We start from the raw sequence: 26,027 nt of genomic DNA on the forward strand, positions 1-26,027 counted from the left end.
GAAAATTAAATACAAATTTATTGTAGATATTATTTAATAATGCCTCAACTTTTGCCTATACATCCATAAATTCAAGGACGCATTGAAAACAATTTCGTTTGGAATATGGAGAAGGAAATACAGTTGACTTGTCACTTCTTTACCTGTTTTACACATAATTACTTCTTGTTTTTCTGACCTTAGACACACACACACTTTACATATCATTCTAGGGATTCCTATTATTTTCAGTTTCTCTTAAATAACTTCCGTTCCATTCCAAGCACACACACATTATCAACCAAGCAATGACAATATCTTCTGCTTGACACTGGTCTGTTCTGTTTATCAAAAATATTTTATAAGATTCCTACACATATACAATATTCCAAAGGCCGTGGGTCTGATTTCCTATTCATTCAATGATTTTAACCATGGATTGAGGAGAAATGAGATTCCTGCAGTCTCATGAAATCAACTGAGGAGTTGCTGATATAAAAGATAGCGGATACCGTCAAGGAAGCCGCTGAGGAAGTTACCATGCTGATTATGTGCACTTTAAGACTATCTAGCAAGTGCCATGGCAGCTCAAATCTGTTCAATTCCGTTATAGGTTCCTTGAAGGAATAACACATATAGATGAAATCGGAGAAGTTAGAAAACTTCAAAAATTGAGAACCGAAAATTAATTTCTCACCGCTCCAATAAATGAAGATCTACCACCGGGACTCAATTTGCCTTTCCCTGTGCGAAAGACTTCGAATCGGTTCCGTACAGGGGTTTTAAAATGGAAAACTAATTTAGAGCAATGGGGGATCTTTCTGTAAAGAGAAAACACACTTTGTTTTAGTGGGATAATGAAGGACTTCCAGCATTTGCTAATTTGTGTAGATCTAACTCTACACAAAGGAAAATCTTTTGTTTGCAATTGAGAAGGCAGTAAACATAGCGATATTTTGAATGGATTTCATGTAATACGGACACGAAAAGCCTTTCCTAGAGTTGTAAATGGCACAGGGGGCTAGACATATAATAGAGAACTGCTTTGCTATTATCATAAAAATTATGTGGGTTGGCACACATTGCGTATGGTGGATCAGACTGAAAAGGAGGTGGGGGTGGGGTGGGGGGTAATGTCATACCGGGAACACACATCATTTCACCAATCTGTTTTGCCGCTTTAAGTTATTTGTGGAATCACAAGGCTTAATCGCCTGCCGAGCGAACTATAAATGGATACAGGGCATTTCGGAAACAAAGTTAAGTGTTATTAAATATCAATCTCAGTGCAATAGACATGACTTACTAAAGAAATTCTTCGCAAAATATATAGCTGCTATAGATGCGCCGCTGAAACATTTCATAGAATATAACAACTCCCGGTTACACTTCGTTCACTACACATGGTGAGAGGCTAATAATAAGAATAATAATAATAATAATAATAATAATAATAATAATAATAATAATAATGGCGTGTAGCTTCGTGCAAGTCTTTTGAGTTGACGCCTTATAGACAACCAGCGTATCTGTGAGTATTGGGCCCTAACTGAAATGAATTATAATGATGAAGATCTCTCTCTCTCTCTCTCTCTCTCTCTCTCTCTCTCTCTCTCTCTCTCTCTCTCTCTTCCCCCGAGCCATCGGAATCGGAATTAACCAATGAAGGTTAAAATCCTCGAACATGCCAAGAATCGAACCTGGGACCTCGTGGAAGAAAGGCCAGTACGCTGAACATTGAGCCATGGTAGAGCCGGACATGGGGAGAGGTTGATCTTGTGAGATTAATTCTCATACACCACTCAGACTACTAACTGTTTGGATTTGTGATGGAAGGACTATGTCAGGCCAGGCGTATGAGACAAGAGGCAACAGAGAATGCAGTGTATAAATGTCTACTGAAGCCCAGAATGAAGTCCAGTAGCACAGGAATGATCAAACTCCTACAGGGGTGGGAAAATTGTGTGGAAGGAATGTTTTAGAAAGAGTAAAGAAAGGTATTCAGAATAAGTTGTTGTGTTTGATTTTCAATATTACACCACGATAATATATCAAACGAATTGATGCATATAAACTTGGTATATTACAGATAGTAGCGACAAAACACTGTAAACCATTCCGTATTCATGTAGTATTAATAGCATACCTGAATATAGGACGTTTATTCCTTTCTGCTGCGCAGTACAACAAAGCGGTTGTTTAGCCAGATTGTCATCGGTTGTGTTAATGCTACGTCTCGTCGGTTACCTTACAGCAGGGCCTCTCAAACGCCCAAAATCTCACGTGTGCAAATCGAGGCGCAAGAGCTCCGTGCACTGTGCATCGGTTCCACTCGGCTCGGCTCGGACCAACGCTTCGTCTCAGGGCTACTTGGCTAAGCTCGGCTCAACTCGGCTCGGATTTGGAGCGCTACGGAGCAAGTGAGGAAGAAGGAGACAGGGAGAACGAGCGAGACAGGTGTGGGGAAAGAGAGAGACAGCACTATTGCTCCAAATCGAGGAGTGGGGGTCTGTACTCTGGGCAACCAAGCGAAGTCGTCTTTTGCACCGTGCACAGTGCATGCACCAGGCACATGCACCCTGAGAGGCCCTGCCTTATACATTAAAATGATGATGATGCTATGTTTTCTGAGACCGATAATATGTGGGTTAATAAGACATTTCCTTGAAGAAAGATTTAGTGTGCATTTTCACGAATTAAAAATTCAAAATAATTGGCTGTAGCTCTGTGTATAAAGCACCAAAACAGGCAGTGGTTGAATATAATCTTGTTCTTATTAGTTTGTAAGTATTTTAAGTTTACATATATTTTAAGATTGTCTTCAGGTAAGTTTATGCGGTAATACCAGTAATGTAGTTTATATTACGTAGTGAATTATATATTAAAAAATACATTAAAGTAATTTACGAAATGGAACAGAAATCATCGCAGTTGCAGGATAGCGCAACACGTAGTTGTAATGTGAAATGGTATAGCGGGAAAACTTATATATTGGCTTTCGGTCTTGTTCTTGTTCAGTCTGTAACCTGACACCTTTTAATAACACCTAGTATTCTAAGTGGTATTATTTGATATACTAAGTTATATAAAATCTTGATTCGTAGCGCTGTTTGTACAAGACATGACATAGTGTTCAGTTCCTTGGCTGAATGGTCAGCGTAGTGACCGGTTCTGAAGGACTCAGGTTCGATTCCGGCCGCGTTGATGATTTTAACCGCGCCTGGTTAATACATCTGGCTCGGGGGCTGGGATTTGTGTTCGTATTAATACACACAATCGCAGAACCGTCCTTCCAGATAGGGTTAGCATCAGGAAATACATCCAGCCGTAAAACTGGACTGATTTCGTAGCGAGTGCTGACCCCAGATAAATGGGAAAAGGCCACGACGAGGAAGAATGAACTTATGCAGGGTGTCCAAGTTCAGGAGGATGGTGGGTGTGAAAGAATGTTAGAGTAGTTTCTTTTAGACTGAGTGCAATTTCATTTTTAATGAACTTGGCAACATCGTACAGGCCTAAGTCCTGGGAAAGCAAACGCGTGCGTATATTGTGAGTCATCTGTCGGTTTCCTCTGCTACACACAGCGGACAAGCGATACACGCGGAATACTGCTTGACCGAGCACGTACCAAACCGCGTCTGACTCACGCATCGGTCACAAGCGTTTTCAGCTCCTCATTTTCCCCACGATTTCAACGAGCTATATCTTCGAAATACGTCTGATGGGATTTTGGAACAAAGAGAGTTGCGTTTCCCTTTCAGAGAAGTTCTACACGCCTTCGGCTTGCTCTAATATTTACCGGACATCCTGAACTTTTAAAACGAACACAAATTTCTGTCCCCGAACCAGAGGATTTAACAAGATGTGGCTAAAATAACTTGTTCGGCGGGCAACAACAGAACCCGGGCCCTCTGACCTGCTATGTTGTCCAATTAGCCAAGGAACCGGACACGAGACGCATAAGTACAGCAAATCTATTGAATGAAATGTGACTTGTGTTGCTTCTCAAACGAACCGTATCATTCATTACTTGTAGACTTTAAGTCCGATACCCCAATAATTATTGTAAGGATACTTTATTCACTAACAGACTGAAACAGAAACGTAGCTATTAGGATGATTATTTCTTTCCTAAGCCAAACCACCAGTCTTAGGTGCAATATTCTCAAGTTACGGTGTCACTGATGCAATGTGCAATATTGGACGGGTTTTCATATGACACCGAACTCACATTTGGATCACTGACATCGCGAGTGATAGCCACACTTAAACAATACTGTAATCGACTCTTTTCTAGAAGAGAACGATAATGGAATGATACATACGCCATGCCAGATTCAACAAGGTCAATCAACACTTGTCTGATCTGAAGGACCCTACGTTTCTCGACACCGGGTATTTAAAAGTTCTTCAAACAAATCTTTGAACAAACAAATCTTTCAACTCCGCTCTGCGGACTGTTCTGTTCACCCCTAACAAGACGTGTTATCAGGACGCTCCTTCTCCAGCACCACCATTTTCAGTCGTGACAGTGTCCTGTTGCATCCGCGCAGCTTTGGTTCCAAGTTCTTCGGCCTCTTGTACCGTGTCGGGCAATCGAGCGTTCTTTGTCTCTGGGAAGAGCAGTGCAAGGAGACCTGACGTAATGGACATCACTCCGAACAGCAAGAGGGGCAGTGACTCCATGTACTGGTCCTGGGAACAGCATTGAATCAATACATTAATTTGTGATAACTCAAAACATTCAGCTCGGAACTTCAAAGAAAGTATTCTAGGTACACATTAGAATGAAAATTAGCATTGAACAATCAGAGCGATGTTGACTGGAAAAGCGGCTAACAATCCGGGTGCCAAACAAGAAATTTGAAATGGAAGTAAATAGATCATTCAAGTATTCATGCGACGTGAAGCAAATTGTAAATAATAAATCAAATACTCATGATGTGTTTTCTCACAGGATGGGTACATCGCGAGAGCTACTGGATCAAGGTGACAATGAACCTATCATAATAAATTACTGAAGATTTATAATAACAATAACAATAATAATAATCTTTCTTTCTTATCTATCTTTATTCGTTTAACCTCTCGGATTGGTTTCTCCCGCGGACTCAGCGAGGGATCCAACCTTTACCGCCTCAAGGGGAGTGTCCTGGAGCATGAGACTTTGGGTCGTGGGGATACAACTGGGAGGATGACCAGTATCTCGGCCCGGCGTTCTCACCTGCTATACTAAACAGGGGCCTTGTGGGGGAATGGGAAGATTGGAAAGGATAGGTGACGAAGAGGGAATGAAGTGGCAGTGGCCTCAAGTTAGGCACCATCTAGGCATTTGCCTGGGGAAACCACGGAAAACCACTTCGAGGATGGCTGAGATGGGAATCGAACCCTCCTCTACTCAGTTGACCTCCCGAGAATGAGTGGACCCCGTTCCAGCCCTCGTACCATTTTCAAATTTCGTGGCAGAGCCGGGAATTGAACCCGGGCCTCCAGGGGGTGGTAGCTTATCACACCAACCACGACACCACAGAGGCGGACTATAATAATAATAATAATAATAATAATAATAATAATAATAATAATAATAATAATATGGTATGATGATGATTGTTTAATTAAAGGGTCTAACAGCTAGGGGATCGGCCCTAATATAGTATGGCCACTGTTACTGAGTGTAGGCATTTAGATCTGACCTCATCAAAGCCACCTGCGCATCAATTTTGACTCCCAAATCACAGAGTAAACCAGATCTCTCTAGGGCGATCTGCGGCTTTTATTTAATTTTGTTTGATAAACGTCCGGATATATTTTACACGCATACAGCACAGTGTGTTAAATCGACTTTTGTTTTTCTCAATGTTCAAAATTCCCATCACCTGTGCTGTGGATTCGACCCCATGATCTTGGGATCTGGAGGCTTACACTCAAACATTGATACGATCGGTGTCTGACGATTATCAGTATTTCAGTATTCTGTAAGGAAGAAATGAGTACGCAGACTAAAACACTGGTACAAGTGGATTATTTTTTATTTCCTGCAATGTTAGTATAGTGAGGGAAATGGCGTGAAGATGACGCAATGAGACCTCGGTTACGCTTTGAGGAGTTTTGAATTCAATCTATTCTTGCACTGCTCCACTTGTAGGCCGATTCTCACTACACGGTAATAATAATAATAATAATAATAATAATAATAATAATAATAATTAGCCTGCTGCCATTTCTTGATGGATACAGTACTTTTGTATCCGTCTCTTGGCACAGGCCAGAGTAAAGTGTAGCTTCCACCGAAGTCTCAGTCTCATCCATGGCTGAGACAATATGGAAGCTGCTGGGGTATGGGTGGTGCTGAGTAATGACATTCAGAGCACGACTAGTGCATCTGAGTGTTATGAAAGGTGTTGCTCATAGGGTCAGTCGTGCTGCAATAGCACTTTCTGATCCAGTGAGGAAAACAACGGCAAACAACCTCACTCCTCGTCTTGCTTAGTACGCCTCATTTTGGTGCTGCCATTGGTTTTTGCGGTTTCCTTATAACCGCATGACCTTTGGTGGTGCTATTTGAGGATCCAACCAGCCTCTGGACTCATGACCTAACAGACAGAATAATAATAATAATAATAATAATAATAATAATAATAATAATAATAATAATAATAATAATAATAATAATAATAATAATAATATGTTCCTTGATAGTGGGTTCGAACCCGACTGTTGGCAGCCCTGAAGATGGTTTTCCGTGGCTTCCTATTTTCACATCAGGCAAATGCTGGGGATGTACCTTAACTAAGGCCACGGACGGTTCCTTCCAACTCCTAGTCCTTTCCTATCCCATCGTCGCCATTAGACCTGCCGGTGTCAGTGCGACGTAAAACTTCTAGCAAAAAATAATAATGTTTCTTCACTTTTGACAGACATTAATGTAAGCCGGGTTTTTGAAATTTTGTCCCGCAGGAGTTCTTTGACGTTCAAAAGCTAACGATATTGAGCTGTCGCATTTAAACATCCTAAAATGACGCCGACCTTAGCCGGAGTTGACCCGCAATGGGCAAAGAAGCATGACTAACCGCATGTACAATGGTTCAAAAAATAATGAGCGCAAGGTAATGTGTAAATTCCTCGCCTGTACACTTTTCTGAGAAACGAATGAACCGTTAATTCTACAGTAGATATATTTACTGTGGGTATCCACAGGATTTGTTTCAACATGGGAGGTGAAATATATCTTGATAATAATTAAGTCTACCAAGCGAGTTGGCTATACGGTTAGGGTCGCGTAGCTGTGAGCTTGCATTCGGGAGATGGTGAGTTTAAATCACACCGTCTGCAGGCCTGAAATCATGTTCCAAGTTTTTCCGTTATCACACCAAAGAAATTCTGGGGCTGTATCTTAGTCACTTAAGGCCACGGCCACTTCCTTCCCAATCCTAGCCCTTTACCTTGCATCGCCGAAAACGTTCGATGTGTTAGTGCGACGATAAACAGCCAGCAAAAGAAAAAAATAGTTTGATGCAATATTAAATGTGAGGGGCATACAATACCATGGACTCATTTTTATTTTGAGTGACTATACAGTACAGTCACTCGAAAAAAAGAATGAACGCATGGTAGCCTATAGTGAAAGTTCCTGGCAGGCATATTTATTTGCGCATGCAAGAGTCTATCGAGTACGCTTCAAACGCTCCTCAAAACAGTTTGGCTGTATGAAAAACGTTATTCGATCATTCTGGGCAGTGGAAATACGGAGTGTAAGGAATTGGCTATTATTAATCCGATAAATTAGGAAATATACATGTCGCTTGTAAATAGGTTTTCCGTCCAAGTTCAGTATGCACAGAAGGCCACTTAGTAGGCCTACCTGTGCCAGGTGGTATAGGCAGCTGAGGCAAAGGTAGACAAACAGATCAAACATCGTGACCTTGATTTCCGTCCACGACATAATATGTTTCTTCTTCTTCTTCTCTGCTATTTGCTTTACGTCGCACCGACACAGATAGGTCTTATGGCGACGATGGGACAGGAAAAGCCTAGGCATGGGAAGGAAGCGGCCATGGCCTTAATTAAGGTACAGCCCCAGCATTTTCCTGGTGTGAAAATGGGAAACCACGGAAAACCATCTTCAGGGCTGCCGACAGTGGGATTCGAACCCATTATTTCCCGGATGCGAGCTCACAGCTCCGTGCTCTTAATCGCACGGCCAACTCGCCCGATATAATATGTTTCTATTTGTGCACCTTTAAGGTATTATTCACCGGGCGAGTTGGCCGTGCGGTTAGGGCCACGCAGCTATGAGCCCGCATCCGGGAGATAGTGGGTTCGAATCTCCCTGTTGGAAGCCCTGAAAATGGTTTTCCGTGGTTACCCATTTTCACAACAGGCAAATGTTGGGGCTGTACCTTAATTAAGGCCACGACCGCTTCCTTCCCATTCCTAGGCATTTCCTGTCCCATCGTCGCCATAATACATATCTGTGTCGGTGCGACGTAAAGCAAAATAGCAAAAGAAGACGTGATACGCCATTTACTCGTATACGTTGCTGATTAAATTGCTTATAGTCAATTAATATTAGCCATTTATGACTTTTGTGTTTTTTATGATACACTAGCAAGATACCCGTGCTTCGCTACGGTATTATACTGAAATCTATAATTGAATGGTTAACGTTTTATATATAATCCTCCGAAATTCGCGATCTGACTCGTTTTCTGAGAGATTGCGGCAAAGTTCCTCATATTTTTCAATATTTCCTTCCAGTAATCGATTGCGTACTTCCCGGGCTAGGTCCAGGTATTCCACGCGGTCAGTTGGGTCCCTAAATCTTAGCCATCTTTTCCTATAAGCATTTTTAGTACGATCAAATCCTGAAGGCGATCCGGCATGGTGTCGTCTTAGGTGTGTTGTTGGTACGGAGCCCGCGACCGGACTGTATTCGTCGTCATTACCAGTCCAGGACACGATTCCAGCGCGGTCCGCACAATTTGACGATGGTCGAGAACATTGTTCTGGACCCCACAGCAAGATGCAAGACCGCTACTTGGCGGTAAATTACATCTGCTGCCATTGTCATTGCTGACAATGTGACCAGCACCATTATCACGCGTAGGCAAGTGTGCGGGATTTCTGGCTATACGAATGACATACTTCCGTCCATTATTGACCTTATTATAGAGGTGAAAAATTTGACGGTCAATCCCATTCACATCGTTTATTTCAAATGTGTTTAAATTTTTATTTATATGCCAGGAGGGTCTACTGTAATCTAAGAACGTTCTTCGAAGGAAAAGATGGCTGTTGAAAACGAACCCAGGAAAGATTAAAAGTGATCGGTTTATGATCAGAATAAGTACATCGAAAATCTACAGCCTGTTTCCAGTCATTCGACAGGGTCAAGAATGGAATGAATAAAGCCCCATCTAGCGGCGACAATAGGAATTTTGCCGGCTGCCGATGCACTCCTCTAGGGGTAATGATTGATGAATGACAAATGAAATGAAATACAGTATTGGACAGTGTTGCTCGAATGAGTGATGACAGGGAAAACCGGAGTATCCGGAGAAAAACCTGTCCCGCCTCCGTGTTGTCCAGCACAAATGTCACATGGAGTGACCGGGATTTGAACCACGGAACCCAACTGTGAAAGGCCGGCGCGCTGCCGCTTGAGCAACGGAGGCTCCTTATAAGTACATTATGAATAGTAAAATCAATTGGTCTCACGTCCTTTTACACCCCACCGCAGTTAAGTTTATTTAACACCCCCGCCCCCCCCCCCAAAGTAAAAGAAGGCGTGTTTCTTTATGTTTGAAGGAGATTCCAAACACCAATGTTCACGTTTATTACCTTCAGTTTTGAGATTTAATTATCCCGATAAAAATAATTCACTTTTTCTCACTTCCTTTCACACTCCTCCCCAGTCCCTAAGTGAATATTCCGGCAAAAATTACTTGTTTCTTTAATAGTAAAGGATCTTCCAAATACCAATTATCACGACTCTAACTTCTTCAGTTTCTGATTTATGTGTCCTCACGAAAGGAATTCAATTCCTTTTCACTCCCGCCCCCCTAGATGGTATGCCCCCCAAAACGCGTTTTTCTCTGTTTTTAAAGGAGATCCAAATACCAATTTTCACATCTGTAACAACTTTAGTTTTTATTAGATGTATGTATTCTCATACAATTAAGTCAATTAATTTTTCAATTCTTTCACCCACCCCCACCCCCTTTCATTGGATTTTCTGAGAATACGTGTTTCTTTACTTTAAAGCAGATTCCAAATATCAAATTTCAAGTCTGTAACATCTTCATTTTTGAAATATCAGTAGTCTTATTAAAATAATTCAACACCATTTTTAGTCTCTTTCATCCCCCCTCCACCCAAGTGGTATTTCTCAAAACTATAAATACACGTTTCTTTACTTTTAATAGAGATAAAATATACTAATTTTCACTCCTGTAACATGTTAAATTTTTTGAGATATACTGTAGAAATTCTCATTTTAAAATTTCACCCCTTTTTAGTTCCCCTTAAGTGGAGTTTCCAAAAACAAATCTCCTATGTTTCTTTACATTTACAGGAGATTCTAAATACCCACATTTTACGACTGTAACATTTTACGTTTCTCAGATATTCTGTAGATATAGTCTTTCAAAAAATTCACCCTAATTTGTCACGCTTGTTTAACCGCCATTAATTGGATTTTCCAAAAACAAAAAATAAGTGTTTCTTTATTTTTAAAGGAGATCCCATATACAAATTTTCAGTTCTGTAATATCTTCAGTTTCTGAGATATATGTATCCTCAAAGGCATTCAACCCATTATCCACCCTTTTACACCCCTCCTATTGGGATTTACAGAAAACAAAAAAATACGTGTTCCTTTCGTTTCAAAGGAGATTCTAAATACCAATTTTTACATCTGTAAACTTTCAAAATTCTAAGATGTAGGCACACTCATTTTAAAAATTCACCCCCCTTTTCACCCCCCATTATTTGGATTTTCCAAGAACGAAAAATTACCTGTTTATTTTTAAAGTAGATCCCAATACTAATTTTCAGGTCTGTAATATCTTTAGGTTCTGAAATATAAGTGGCCTCATTAAAGGCATTCAACCCCTTTTTCACCCTTTTCCACCCTTCCTACTGGGATTTTCCGAAAACAAAAAAATACGTGTTCCTTTATTTTTAAAGGAGATTCTAAATACCTATTTTAGATCTATAAAATTGAAAGGTTTTGGAATATAGATACACTCATGACAAAAATTCACCCCCTTTTCACCCCCCATTAATTGGATTTTCCGAAAACAAAAAATACGTATTTCTTTTGTAAAGGAGATCCCAAACACCAGTTTTCAGATCTTGATATATTCAGTTTCTGAGATATAAGTATCCTCATTAAAGGCATTCAACCCCTTTTCACTCCACCTACTGGGATTTTTCAAAAACAAAAAATACGTATTTCTTTATTTTTAATGAAGATAAATACCAATTTTTACATCTGTAAACTTTAAAAGTTTTGAGATATAGATACACTCATTTTAAAATTTCACCCCCTTAGCGACGGAATATCCAAAAATCCTCTCTTAGCGAGCACTTACATCTTAATATGAATTTGTCCCCAAAATTTCATTTCTTTATGTCTAGTAGTTTTGGCTCGGCGATGATGAATCAGTCAGTCAGTCAGTCAGTCAGTCAGTCAGTCAGTCAGTCAGTCAGTCAGTCAGGACAAGTTATTTTTATATATATATTGTACCCTGGTGAGATAGGCCCTAGTTTCATGATTTGATTTTGATATGAGAAATACAGATATATAGGAATATTAAATTAAATACAGTGTCAGTTTTGTGTGGACGGTAGGATTTCAACATAAGCTAGACATATCGCGACTGTCCGTCGCCACAGTAAGCTTGTCATTAGGGGGAGAATGTTTCTTGGCCAGAAGCTAAGAGGATTAAATCTAGAGCTCATAACAACAGAATAATTACTACGAGGAAGTGAAGAGTATATATTTCGGACCAAGGGCGAGCAGATGTATCACCAATACCGAGAATGTGACGTACCAGTTTTTCCACGCCCGAGGCATTTTGGTGTTGTCACGTTTCAAGGAAGAGATTTCAAACTAACCGAAGCGGTGTTGACCAATGAGAAAATTTATCATAGGCCCGCAGATAAACCAACATAACGAAAACTCAGAGTGAACTCCAGTTAGCTTCTCCGACAACAATAATTAAATTATTCCAACCACATAATTGAATAGAGGGGATTTTTGTGATATCATTCCCATGTTGATTAATTGTAATCATAATAAATTAAAGTAACGAATTCGTGGAAATGACCCACGCTATCTCGCCATTGGTCGAGATGAGCACGCCATCATGGGCGCCGAGTTAGCGCGCGAAAGGTGGAGGACAGAAATTAAGTGATATTTCCATGATCACCGAACGATATGAGTTCAGAATACGACACATGAATGTGTATCGCCAGTGTATTAAGTAGGATAAAGCAAGAGATCCAAATCCACCTGCATATGCCGATTTAGGATGACCAACCCCCCTCTCCAGGAGATGACCGCGGATGACCCCGGCGGGAAACCATATCGTCCATAAAAGTCCAGTAGTGGAACCTCACATCACCCAGTCGTTTGAAGTCACCAGTTGTGACCGGTCACCAGTCGTGTCAGTCGTATGAAGTAATTGAGACTCTGACACGTTGACTCTGTAAGTCAGTACCTCGGGACGCATTCGAAGTCAGTTAAAGCTGAAAGTGCGTAAGTTATTAGGAGAATGAATACGAACAGTGAAATTATCCATAGTACAGAGTGTAAATAATCAGTACAACTGTATGTTGAATTTAATAAATATCATGTGATTGAATAATAAATAATAAACCGAACGCCGATAGTACCTTTGGAAGGCAGTGTGCGGAGCCTGAAGTAAACACCTCAAGATAGACGGTGAATAACTATCCGAGCAGGGAATTATAGGAGCTAGGCGATTATCAAGACAGCTTAGAAATAAACCAGGAAGTGCCGGTTGAAGACGCGATACGCGCCGGTTCAAATGAACGACATTTCGTCGTAATGTGTCACGACGTGTGTTTCGGGCGTATATGAAGAGTATATTGTGCGAGTGTCAGGGGTCTAGGAGCACCTATAAGTGGTTTTTTTTTGGTTATTAGTATTCTTGTGTAAAATAGTGTAATAAGGTATTAATCATGGGTAGTCACCCAGAAGTGTTTTATTGTGTTAAATTTGTATTGTGCGACATGATGGACGAGTAGATCACCATGGGGCCGTAAGGCCTATATCTCATCCGCTACGAGACAATGGAATTCTACATAGGAATGAGTACACAATTTTGATATTTGGGGGATGTTATCGCGACTAAACGGGGTTCAGTGTAAATTAATTATGGTTACTTAACATGGTCCGCCTCCCGAGTCCATGATTTTATTTTTTTGTGTAGACGGACGAACTAATTTACATCAACGTAATAATGGGTTAGATTAATTAATTTGAGTATTTGTTTGTTGTATATAATGTAAATAGGGGATATATTTCTTTCAATTAATGCATGCTGTTCATAATACTTTGACTTAAGTTCATTTCAAGTGTTAAATTCTTTTCTTTTTGTGCTAACCCATTTATTTGATTTTCAATCACTGCGGTGATCATTTGTAATTTAATTAGGAAGATTTTCTACCTGACAGCCAGATTATGAAAGAGCCAAAGTATGTAAAATTTGTGTTGCGTACGGAAGGTCATTCAAATACTAATAATAATAATGTTTGTGAGTTGACAAAGGAATGTAAATTAATAATAAGAATAATATTTGTGCGTTTGCGAGTAAAAGTATAATAATAATAATGACAGTGCTTCGTGAGTTAGCCAGTGCAAATATAACAATCAATGTGGAGATGACATGTAGCGTTAAAGACTTTCATTCGCGTAATCAGTTTGATTTTACGTAAATTTTTGATTTTACGTTTTTGGACTTTATTTTAACCATTAAAAATTTGTTTAAAAGCGATATAGGCACGTGAATTAGAATGGTCACGATATGTTAAAAGCCCAGAATGGTTTGAGCCCATATTTAGAGTTGGAAGTCATGAGGGACGAATATCCGGCGTGAAATAAATTGAGCCGTATTGTTTGTAATGATGAAATAGATGAAACTCAAGGCCTAAGATGATATAAAATACAGATGCCGGTGTTATTATATGATTTTTCACGAGAGTTTAATCCTGATGTAAACAAATAGGCGGAGCACCTTGGCTTTGCACGTGGACACAGACGTAGTTGATTGGAGAAGCAACCGTCGCACTCACTGGACTGTATGCGAGCTCGAAGAAAATTAGTACGTGGCATTAATTTAATTTTATCTTAGTTTATTACATTTAGATAGTCTGAAAGAGTACGTAATCAAATTAAAATATGGTTGTCATATATACCGGTGTGTATCTATATTTTTTTAAAATAAAACAGTGATTAAATAACGAGATATGAAGGCAGAAGGCGTGGTGTAATGCAGGAAGTCTTCTCATAGCGAGGGAAAGTCCCAAGCTGTACAGCGTGGAGATAAGGTGTTGCATCTTGCAGCAGCTGTCAGTGTCAGTATTCACATTGAGAGAAATGGAGCAAGAGGTGCTCTAGCCTACGATAGCTTTCTTTAATATTCAGAAATGAATAAATAAATAACGTAGGCCCTAATCTTCAGCAGCAGATCTCCCTTTAGACCCCTCTGTTTAGTTTCGCACAGCTCAAAAACTGTTCCTCGGCTATTTTAGGTAATATGCGCAGCACTGTATGTCCGAACACGAGACGTTGACGGGGCGGAGGTCGTTACTACACGCTCAGCGAATCACAACTCTTTCTTTGGCTGAGGCGTGGACATGCCTTGTTTACATCAGGATTAAACTCTCGTGAAATATCATATAGTGGTAGAATCCACGCACCGAGCATTAATTTATGAATTAAATGTTTGAAGAGTTCCGATGAAAGGAAATGGACTTCAAATTGGAAGGAATAGTTTAGCAATCGCCGGCATTGGAGGTATTTGCCCAGCCGCGATGTACCATAGGTTGTGAGATGTGTCTTGGGAGGACATGTGTCCCCATATAAAAGTAACGGCAGTACGAAATTGAAGGTACGGTCCCGAATACCGTGTGGTCCCGACCAATATAAAGCAGATCTTAGTGGTTCATAACGGGATTTAACATATGTGACTAAATTCTAAAGAGTGGAAATTAAAATATCATCTTTCCATTTTTAATAATAATAATAACAATAATCATACTCCAAGTGAATCTTGTCTTAAATCAAGTGCTTAGTGCCAAGATAAATCGGAATTGTAAAAGGGGTTATGCGTTAAACATATTAAGAGTGAACTACCGTGTAACAGGCGAAATTAATATTTTTAAAATTAATAATAATAATAAATATTTAAAAAAACTACTTTTTTTTGAAGAATTTACTTTTTTATATTTTGGACATAATAATGATGTTGGGAGTTGAAATGAAAAATTTGAGATTTTTAACTAATAATAATAATAATAAATAAAATATTTGAAGAAGGAGAAGAAGAATAACCAATGAAGCTACCTTTTTTTAATTTTATTTTTTTGATGAAAATAATAAGAGCGAGAAGTTGAAGTATTATAGCAAGGATGATTACGGGTTACGATAATCACGATTTCCACTATTAATAATAATGTTAATAATAATAATAATAATAATAATAATAATAATAATGAAAAGTTGAAGGAGCAGAAGATAAAGAACTTGCAATAGTAATTTGAGAATAATAATTATGATGAAAGGAAATTAAGATATTTAATGGGCGATGATTCATTGTTACGAATATCATAATAATAATAATAATAATAATAATAATAATAATAATAAAATTATTTATGAGGAAGCTGATCATTATATTGTGCGGATAAATTAGGAGGAAGAACGACCCTTCGTTTGAAACGTCGGCAAGGGTTGGCATATAATCATCCCGGATGACAAATGATAATAATCAAATACAGGATTATAATTGAAATTAATGATAATAATAAAATTAATTGATGGTAGTCAAAGAATATGATAATGATCAGATAAAGAATGGTAATGATATTATTTAATAATCATAGGAGGATATGATAGGGACAGTCATCCTGTGTCGAACTGCTCCGAACCAGATGTTGGGTTTTCACGGGGAGATTGTTAGCGGTAGATACGTAAATAATCCACGGACGGCGCATGTCTTCAGGGTCAGAGCATAGTAATGAACCTTTCCGTACGTCTAGTCGTATTGACAAGTGTAAATATTGAAATAGGTTTTGAGTTAATGAACTCTACCTGGCGTGTTTGTGAATCTGGAAATAATAGGCTAGAGTTTGTCCGTATTATAAATTCCCGTTTTTTTCGAGGCGATAACATTTTCCACGGTGGGTGTCCGGCTCACCAGAATGTACATACCGGAAGTGTCTCATGTCCAAACGGAACGAGGAGACGACAGTAAAAAGTTACTGTCGTGCCTTCGTCTCCGAAAGAAGATCTCCAGCGGTGAAACGTCCAATCATACGGATGTGAATTCGATCCCCAGTAACCAATTGGGGCGAATTCACCAGATGTTTTACACTACCAGAGTAGTGAGGTAAAATCCAAGTATTATGTCATTTATTTTTCAGGATTAAAGTGTCCCAATGTAAAATTGTCATCATGTGTAGTATGCAAAATAAGTGAATAAATTGCTCCTCATTGCAATTTCAATAGGAAACAGTTTCCATATCTTTTCATTGTAGTTAGTCCAGTATGCCCATGGAATTTAAGTTGTCACTTCCCAGTCCTATTGTGGAGTCAAAAATTTGTATCCATGAATGAGTCGTCCCCCGTAACCTTAAATTTTCATGCCCCGTTCATCCCTGTGTTCATTTGATGCGCCGATATATATATTTTTGATTTTCTTTATATAATTTTTTTTATCGTTTTCGAACTGATCACCCCTGAGATAAATGCTAGTCTGGGACTCAGGAAGTGAGCGGGTGCAATATATATAGATGAGCCGATTTCTAGTCTATGCTTGCGATGTGCAAGGGAATATCGTGATATATTTTACTAGTATAGTAATGTTTATAAGTGGAGATGACCGCTTTGAAGTGTCAATCGTTAATTTGTGTGCTAATTATTTTATATGTACATGCGCATTTCGAATATAAATTCCTAGTCACATTACGCTTAATGTAAATCGAAAATGACGTGGATTTCGGCCCTCTCTCCTTCATATTTTCTTCTTTGCTACTTGCTTTACGTCACACCGACACAGATAGGTGTTATGGCGACGATGGGACAGGATAGGCCTAGCCATGGGAAGGAAGCGGCCGTGGCCTTAATTAAGGAACAGCCCCAGCATTTGCCTGGTGTGAAAATGGTATCGTCGCAGTGATCAACAGTGACTGGGAGAACTTCGCCTAACCTTGACGGATTGTGACGTAATCACAACGTCACTGTGACTGAATATTATACGCTCATCGCCTGCCTGATCGCCCGCTTGCAGTGCTGGGCACCCGCGTGACGAAGTGCCCAGCGTGAGCACCACTGTTTTAGAGCTACAATCACATTATCACAACATGAATTTTGCTTTAAAATCTACCTACAAATGCACCATTCTAATACAAGTTTAAATTTTTTTTCCACTTAAATCCAAAGTTTATTTTAAGCATGAACTGCACCATGACCTCATAGCGATTTTAGTAAAATTTTAAGAATATTGTCTTTCTAGAGAGTAGAATTGCGACTGCAGTATTCGGGAAAAAACCATCATAATTAAGTCGATTAAAGCGAGTATAATCCATGGTGGAACAGATTTCTCACAAGGAAGATGAAAACACTGCCAATTTCTTTCAGTTTTAAGAGCTTGTTACTTACATTTAAAAAAGTAAGATATAAGATATCTTATCCTAATTCAAAATTTCAATATCGAAACTTCATATGTTAAATATTTAAAATATTTATTATGTTAGGAGGTATTAAATGTGTTTTTAACTATTAGTACGCTAATAAGAAATGTTAATACAATTAAACGATTAGAATAAAAAGTCAGCTGCTTGAATTTGATCTTGACATTTCTTTGTATTTTTTCTCCCGATTTCAAGCATTAATTCTTAAGCATATTATGATTTCATTTCTTTAAGATTTTTTTCAATATTTACATCAATGATAATTGAAAAACTCTTTTTAAAAGTAATTGTGTGAATCACTAGGACGAACTAACGGACTTCGGCATTTTGTCTTCTGCATTTAACTCCTATCCTAACAGCCCTCTTATATGGTTAGCAATCGACAATACAAATACATTTGTAAACATTATATTTCGATAAATGAACACAGATGCCGAGTGAGTTGACTGTGCGGTTAAGTGGCGCACAGCCGTGAGCTTGCATTGGGGAGATAGTGCGTTCGAACCCCACTGTCGGTAGTCCTGAAGATGGTTTTCCACGGTTTCCCATTCTTACATCAGACAAAGGGCTATACCTTCATTAAGGATACGGACACCTCCTTCAAACTCCTAGACCTGTCCTATCCCATCGTCGCCATAAGACCTATCTGTGTCGAGTGACGTAAAGCACATTAAAAAAACTAGAAAAACTGCAATGATATTGGTACCAATATCGATTGTGTGTTTATGCAAGTTTATTTTACGATGTTTTATTTGTGCACTTTGAAAGGATAGAATAGGCATTCTTAAGGGTGAGAGGTCAGAATAATGTGTATTCACGATATCATAATAAATTGTGAGTTATGTTAGGTCTGGCATTTTATTATGCGAGATAATAATTAATATATCTCCTTGTTCTTTACAATTTTTACGTTGCACCGACACAGACAGGTCTTATGGTGACTACGGGATAGGAAAGGACTAGAAGTAGGAAGGAAATGACCCTGGCCTTAATTAAGGTACAGCATTTGCCTGGTGTGAAAATGGGAAACTACGGAAAACCATTTTCAGGGCTGCCAACAGCGGGTTTCGAACTTACTATCTCCCAAATTCAAGGTGATAGCTATGTGACCTAATCCGTGCAGCTAGTTGCTCGGTAATTATTTTTATCATTTTCGTAAATTTGTTATAGTTCTCGCAATTTCCTCGTTAATGACTGGCACGATTTTGAAATTCGTACTGGAGTCCGCGTGGAGGTTATGATCTAAAAGAGGCAGGCATGCTATTGGTGCTCTCGGTGCTGGACTGCCTTATATCTGGTTATTGTTGGTGGGCGGTACTGTTTACAGTCGCTGGTCGTCAACGGGGGAATTGCAAGAAGCTCTCAACTACCTACCAGGAGCGGTGTTTGTGGAGCCACGACTGAGCCCAGGCGGCCGAACATGGAGCAGACCCCCAGCAGTGAGTGTCGAAGTGATGTGGGGAACAGCTCGGCTGTGTACATGTAGATGGTGGTGAAGGCTATAGTGATGGAGAACTTGCCGAACAGGAACAGCACCATACCCAGCCACTCCAGATCTGTGGACATAATAATTTACATCATGCAATGCGTATACAGTGAAATCAATAATAATACTAATCATATTGAAGTACTAGTCTATAGGGACTAAAAAAGCAAACACATTTTCTTCGTATTCCTCGAGGAGGAGCAGCTCTTCACTAATTCCTAATGGAGATGAACTGCATTTACTTTTTTTAACCATATACTTGCCTATCTGGCATTCTTAAATTTCTTACAGCACCGGGAATCGAACCTGAAACTCTAAGAACGACAGATAACCGTTACTTCACGGATTCGGACGCCTACTGGAACTAAATTGTTTGGATGGAAAGGATATCCCAGCAAGAAAAAATTAAAATAGAATAACTTATAGACTTGATACAAGCTTTTGGGCTTATGCCGTGTCAAGAAAATAAGGTGAAATTCTTTACGTTTCGCGGAGAACTGTGCTCTGCGTCATCAGAATAAATCTCAACTGTCCACGAGAAAGGCTTCTTAAACAATGAGCTTTGAATTTAGACGTTATAATAGAAGTGGAAATGGTACGTTCGTTCGTTCGCCCTGATGACGAATGAACGTACCATTTCCACTTCTATTATGACGCAGAGCAAAGTTCTCTGCGAAACGTAAAGAATTTCACGTTGTTTTCTTGACACGGCAGAAGTCCAAAAGCCTATACCATGTCTATAAGTACGGGCCATGAAAGCATCAATGGCAACATCAATATAACGTGTGCTACCAGCGCTGTGTCCATTGTATATTCTGAATGATAAACTTAGTATTGGAAGTTATTTACTAGAGGGCGTGATTAGTGCTGCTGGATTTCCAACTGGATGGCTGAAGTTCGAATTCCAATGGATTCCGTGTTGGATTTTGACCTTAAAACTCACGTAGTGTCAGTAATCACGGTGTTAATCCCATTCAAAATTCAAAATGAACCAAGGTGGCACCAGTGACCTAGAAACAATTTTAAATTTTTTTATTGGAAATTATTTACTAATTTGTTTTTCGGATAATTTATGCGTTATCAGTAAATATTTTAAAAATCCATCAATTTATGTTGATACTTTAGTTCCTTGTCTCCGTTTCTAGAAAAATATAGTCATGTAGTACAAGCGATAAAAGAGAAAAACTTAAATAGTTTTGATGATCAGATTATGATGATGTTTGTTGTTTAAAAGGGCCTAACAGCTGTCATCGGCCACTAATGGTACGAGATGCAACAGAATGAAACAATAATTATAATTTCAAAATGTATCCACTGACTAAAATAAAAAAACGAATGATGATGAAAAATGGCGATGAATCTAAAACAATCAGTGGTTCCAAATCACAATGCCTTCTTTTCTGAGATGATACTTGTTATAAAAAGGGGTTCTTATGAGGGTACGGTGACCGGGATTTTGTTAGCAATAGTCGGTGGTAAAGCAGAACCATGGTGTTCCTCCTATAGTGGTACTAATCACAAGGAACGCAGATCCATGTTATGTCAAACATATTGGCATCACTCGCAGGCAAAACAGACCCATGGTGTTCCTCACATAGTGGTACTAATCACCGGGAACAGCAAAACCCGCGGTGTTCCTCACATAGTAGTACTAATCAGAGGAACCGTAGACCTGTGGTGTTCTTCATATAATGGTACTACTCCTAGGTAACGTAGCCCCATGGTGTTCCTCACATGGTGGTATTAATCGCAAGCTACGTCGACCCATGGTCTTCCTCATGCAATGGTACTAATCACACGTAGTCTCATGGTTCTAATTGCATCATCTCTTGGTCGCCCCTTTTAGTCGCCTCTTACGACAGGTAGGGGATACCGTGGGTGTATTCTTCGTCTGCGTCCCCCACCCACAGGGGATGATGAGAATATCATGCGTCGAATAGATGTTTTTAGCAGTGAAACGAGACAAACATATCAATGACCATTTCTATTTATAATATTTTACTATTCGACTTTACTCGCTCTGTTTTAGAGGAACCTTCACAACTCTAGTCTCAGTTACCAAGGGATTAATCCCGGACATATTTTTAAAATATGTCTTAACTTGTTACAATATGTTGATAATTATTACTACTATTAATACTTTATTCTAAAAATATTTTTCTCTTAACCGTGTTTTGAAATGCACAAATAGATGAACGAAACGTGCAATATAGGCTTATTTGTCACACTCTAGTTTTACTTAGCAGAGTACACTCATGCACTGTACGGTTGTTGTTAACGCTGTCTGCTTCTCGCTTGTGACCATGTAGCACCTCCGAAAAAAACGTTACTCTACGTTAATATTGTTTATAATACGGTAAAACACAAATCTTTATTTCACAGCTTTTTGTTGCAGAATTAAATACTGTGCAGTTATAATGGTTATATGTAAAAAAAAACTGAAAATGAAAACCTACGACATGTTTTCCAGTCTTTGACCGCGTCAGGGATGTAATGAATTAAGCAGATATAGGCTATTAGTACGATGGGGTCGCCACTCTCAAAGAGATTTATTAATGACTGATAGATGCTTTGAAGGGGAGTGTTGCTGGAATGAAAGATGACATGGAAAACCGGAGTATCCGAAGAAAAACCTGTCCCGCCTCCGCTTTGTCCAGCACAAATCTCACATGGAATGACCGGGATTTGAATCACGGTATCCAGCGGTGCAAGGCCGACGCGCTGCCGTCTGAGCCACGGAGGCTCATGTAAAGAACATACTACAAATAATAAAGGAAGTCGAAGGGGTAGTATGTGGTCCTGTGTGTGCACTTCTTGCTGATGGAAATGCACTAGCAAAACACAAGGAATGCCATTTATTCCTACCAAGTCCGATACATGCACCTCCACGGCGTGACCTCTGGGCAAGGGGTACATTCTTTAAGGTACACGGCTAAGTCATGTAAGGGCGGAAAGCGAGTTCCCGACGCTTAAATTGGGACCAATCAGCTAAGAGAGACAACCCTAATAGAAAACATTGGTCCTCTAGTATTACTGGGAGTTGGAGCACGGCTTGCAAACTCGCTCCGGAAAACAAACTGTTGCGAAGCCCCAAAATATGCCTCGGAATGGTGGATTTAATAGACGACGAGCTAAGATAAAGGAAGTTAACTGCGCAATTGGTACATAGAATGTACTCACCCTTCTACGAGCCGGAGCATTGAAAGTATTGACGGAGAAACTAGAAGTCAACAAAGTGGACATAGCAGCCATACAAGAAACAATATAGTCAGGAAGAGATGAGTTCTGGTACACCAAACCCCACACAATATTTAGTAGTGGGATGCCAAGGAATTCACAAGGAGGAGGACTAGCATTTATAGTGCGAACACAAGCGAAAGGTGGTGTACTACAGTTTTTGGCAGTAAATGAAAGATTGGCAACACTGCGTGTTAAAATGCGATTCTATAATCTAACAATCGTAAATGTATATGCATCAACGGAAGACAAGGAACAGATAGTCAAGGAACTGGAACTGGAACGAGTGCTAGATTCAGTCCCATCAAACGATGCTAAGATGATGATAGGAGGCCTAAGTGCACAAATTGGGAAGGAGGAGATATATCAAGGAATAATACGGATCCATCGGGTACACCACAATACTAATGATAATGGACAGAGATTGCTTGACCTTGCTACCAGCAGAAACATGAAAGTGATGTATTCTTGTTTCCCTCATAAAGAGGTACACAAGCAAACACGGATATCGCCGGATGGAAAGACCTATAATCAAATAGACCATGTAATGATGGAGAAAAGATAGGCATCCAATATCATGGAGAACAAGTTGTGGCTCCGACCACTTTCTAGTTAAGGCAATCTTAAGGTGCCGCATTATGAAAGGAAGGAAGGAAGGAAGGAAGGAAGGAAGGAAGGAAGGAAGGAAGGAAGGAAGGAAGGAGTAGGATAGAAAAATACAATACTAATGAACTGAAGAATAAGGAAGTATTAGAAAGATAAGGGGAAAGAATGGCATAAATTCTGGTAGAGAAATATAATAAGGACCAAACAGCAACGGTCGAAACAAAATGGGTTGCTCTGAAGGAAAGAGTTAAGGCCGTGGCAAAGGACACACTGTACTCCCCACGGTCTTACTTCTAAATTGAAGTTTCGCAAAACAAATGATCATCGCCTTTCCTTTGTTGCCAACGCGCTACGCCCGCGAGAACAGACAATGCAATACGACCGCGGTAAACAGCCCTTGTAAAATGCAATACCGTACTCAGTAAAACTAATGAATGTAGATTGAAAACAAATTAACAAGAACTACACTTACTAACAACATCTGACACTAATAAGAGTATATATTATTAAGAATAAAAGAGAATGGGGAAATAAAACATCACTCACCGCTAATGGCTGGCACAGGAAGGAGGTTATGGCCTACAAAGGGAACACTCCACTGATCTCAGAGTCACTAGAACCCTCCAACAATATGAAAAACTCACTAATTACTGAAGGAAAATGCAAAAGATCGCGAGGCGTACTGAATACGTCACATGCTGAGCGAGATAGGTTAACCACGTGGCGGATGTAAATATTAGAGTTGGCAACTGGGTTTCGAGATCGTGCTGTGCCGATATAAATCGATACGAATGGTAGATGGGGATTGGTTGGATGTCTATGCTTCAGCGCATAACCACCAGACCGAGCCAAAATCTGCCAAAACGTCAATATAGAAGTAGAGCCGTACGGAGTATAGACATTGTACCCGAAAGGAACACAAAGGAATGGTTTGATGAATGACAAAAAGCCATAGAAGAAAGAGATCAGGCATATAAAGCATACCTAGAGAGAACAACAAGGGTGAAGAAACAAGAGGTTGAAAATCAGAATAAAGAAGTAAGGAATGTATGCCGAAGAAAGAAGAGAAAAAATTTAAATGAGAAAATGGCGAGAATAGTGGAGGAATTTAAAGATAATAGCTACATTGCTTACTGAGAAGTTAAGGAAGTGAAAGAAGGATTCAAGGCAAGAAGAAACATGTGTAAGAAGGACAGCTTTTGGGAGGTAAAGCAGGGATCCAAGATAGATAGAAGGAATATTTCCAACACCTCCTGAACCCAGTAGAAATAGAAGGGAAAACACCAACTAGCTCAAGGAATAACAATGAGACAGATGAATCGGAAGTCACAACACCATCTATGCAAGAAGTGATAGAAGCCATACAGCAACTGAAAAACAATAAAGCACCAGGTATCGATGGAATACCTTCAGAGTTGTGGAAATACGGAGGAACCACACTACAAGAAACTATACATGATCTAATTGTGAGTGTGTGGAATACAGAAGAAATGCCTGAAGACTGGCGCAAAGGCATCATATGCCCAATACACAAAAAAGGGGATAAGTTGGTATGTAGCAATTATAGAGGGATCACACTGCTGTGTACAGTATATAAGCTGTTCACTTCCATCCTGAAGATGAGACTAGAATCCCTGGTGGAAGAAATTACAGGAGAATACCAGGCAGGGTTCCGGAAGGGAAGATCCACTATTGATCAGATATTTACTGTGAAACAAGTGTTGGGAACGGGGCATAGATGTGGTACAGATGTTTATCGACTTTCATCAAGCATACGACTCTACTGACAGGGATAAATTAATGGAGATATTAAGAGACTTCTAGATACCAGAAAAGCTGGTGCGACTGGTGAAATTAAATATGAGAAATACGATGGTGGGAGTGAAATTTCAGACTGAAGTAGGCAGCTTCTTCGAAGTGAATCAGGGATTGAAGCAAGGAGATGGCCTAGCACCAATTCTATTTAACGTGGCACTAGAATCAGTGATTAGAAAGTTAAGGGTGGACACCAGTGGAATACTTCTATACGAAACAGCTCAACTAGTTGGATATGCTGATGACATTAATTTGATGGGAAGAACAACAAGGACAGTTAAAGAAGCATTAAGACTTGAGTAGAGAAGGCAAAGAGATTGGACTTAAGATCAATGAACAAAAGACGAAGGTAATGGTGCAGGCTCGGAGAAGGACGTATACAGATGACCAACTTGTTCCTGAAGGATCCAAAGTGGAGGTGCTGGATGAGTTTAAATACCGTGGTGTACATCTAACCAACAAGAATGAGGAAATGGTAGAAATACAGGCAAGAATTCAAGCTGCCAATAGAGCGTGCTTTGCAGTACTACCTCTTTACAGAAGTAGAGATATAAACCAGAGCCTAAAAGTTATGCTATACAAAACCCTCATTCGCAGTATAGTGACGTATGGAAGTGATACGTGGACCCTCCCAAAGAAAGCTGTGGAGAAGATAGATTCCTTCGAAAGGAAAATCCTGAAGAGAATGTATGGAGCCATGTGTGTACGAGGGAAATGGAGAATTAGATATAACAATGAACTATACTCCCTGTATGGGGAGACACCCTTCTCACATGCCATTCGAATTAAGAGACTTAAATGGGCAGGTCATCTAATTAGGATGGAATAACACCGAATACCAAAGAAGGTATTCTTAGGAGACTCTGGAAGAGGAAGGCCTGTGGGAAGGCCACGTAACAGATGGGAAGATAGTGTACATCAGGACGCAGCACACATCCTCAAGATCCGGAATTGGAGAGTT

The 26,027-nt window shown here is 39.6% G+C and overlaps 1 protein-coding gene across 1 annotated transcript in view; it reads right to left on the reverse strand.

Annotated features, from left to right (window-relative positions):
* LOC136858171 (solute carrier family 22 member 2) overlaps positions 1-26,027 on the reverse strand; it is a 509,914-nt gene that overhangs the window by 149,008 nt on the left and 334,879 nt on the right. Inside the window, exon 10 of the mRNA XM_067137526.2 lies at positions 19,293-19,478. Coding sequence (XP_066993627.2) covers positions 19,293-19,478 — 186 coding nt within the window. The remainder of the gene's footprint in view (positions 1-19,292; positions 19,479-26,027) is intronic.

Source organism: Anabrus simplex, chromosome 1 (assembly GCF_040414725.1).
Source record: "Anabrus simplex isolate iqAnaSimp1 chromosome 1, ASM4041472v1, whole genome shotgun sequence".
NCBI lineage: Eukaryota > Metazoa > Arthropoda > Insecta > Orthoptera > Tettigoniidae > Anabrus > Anabrus simplex.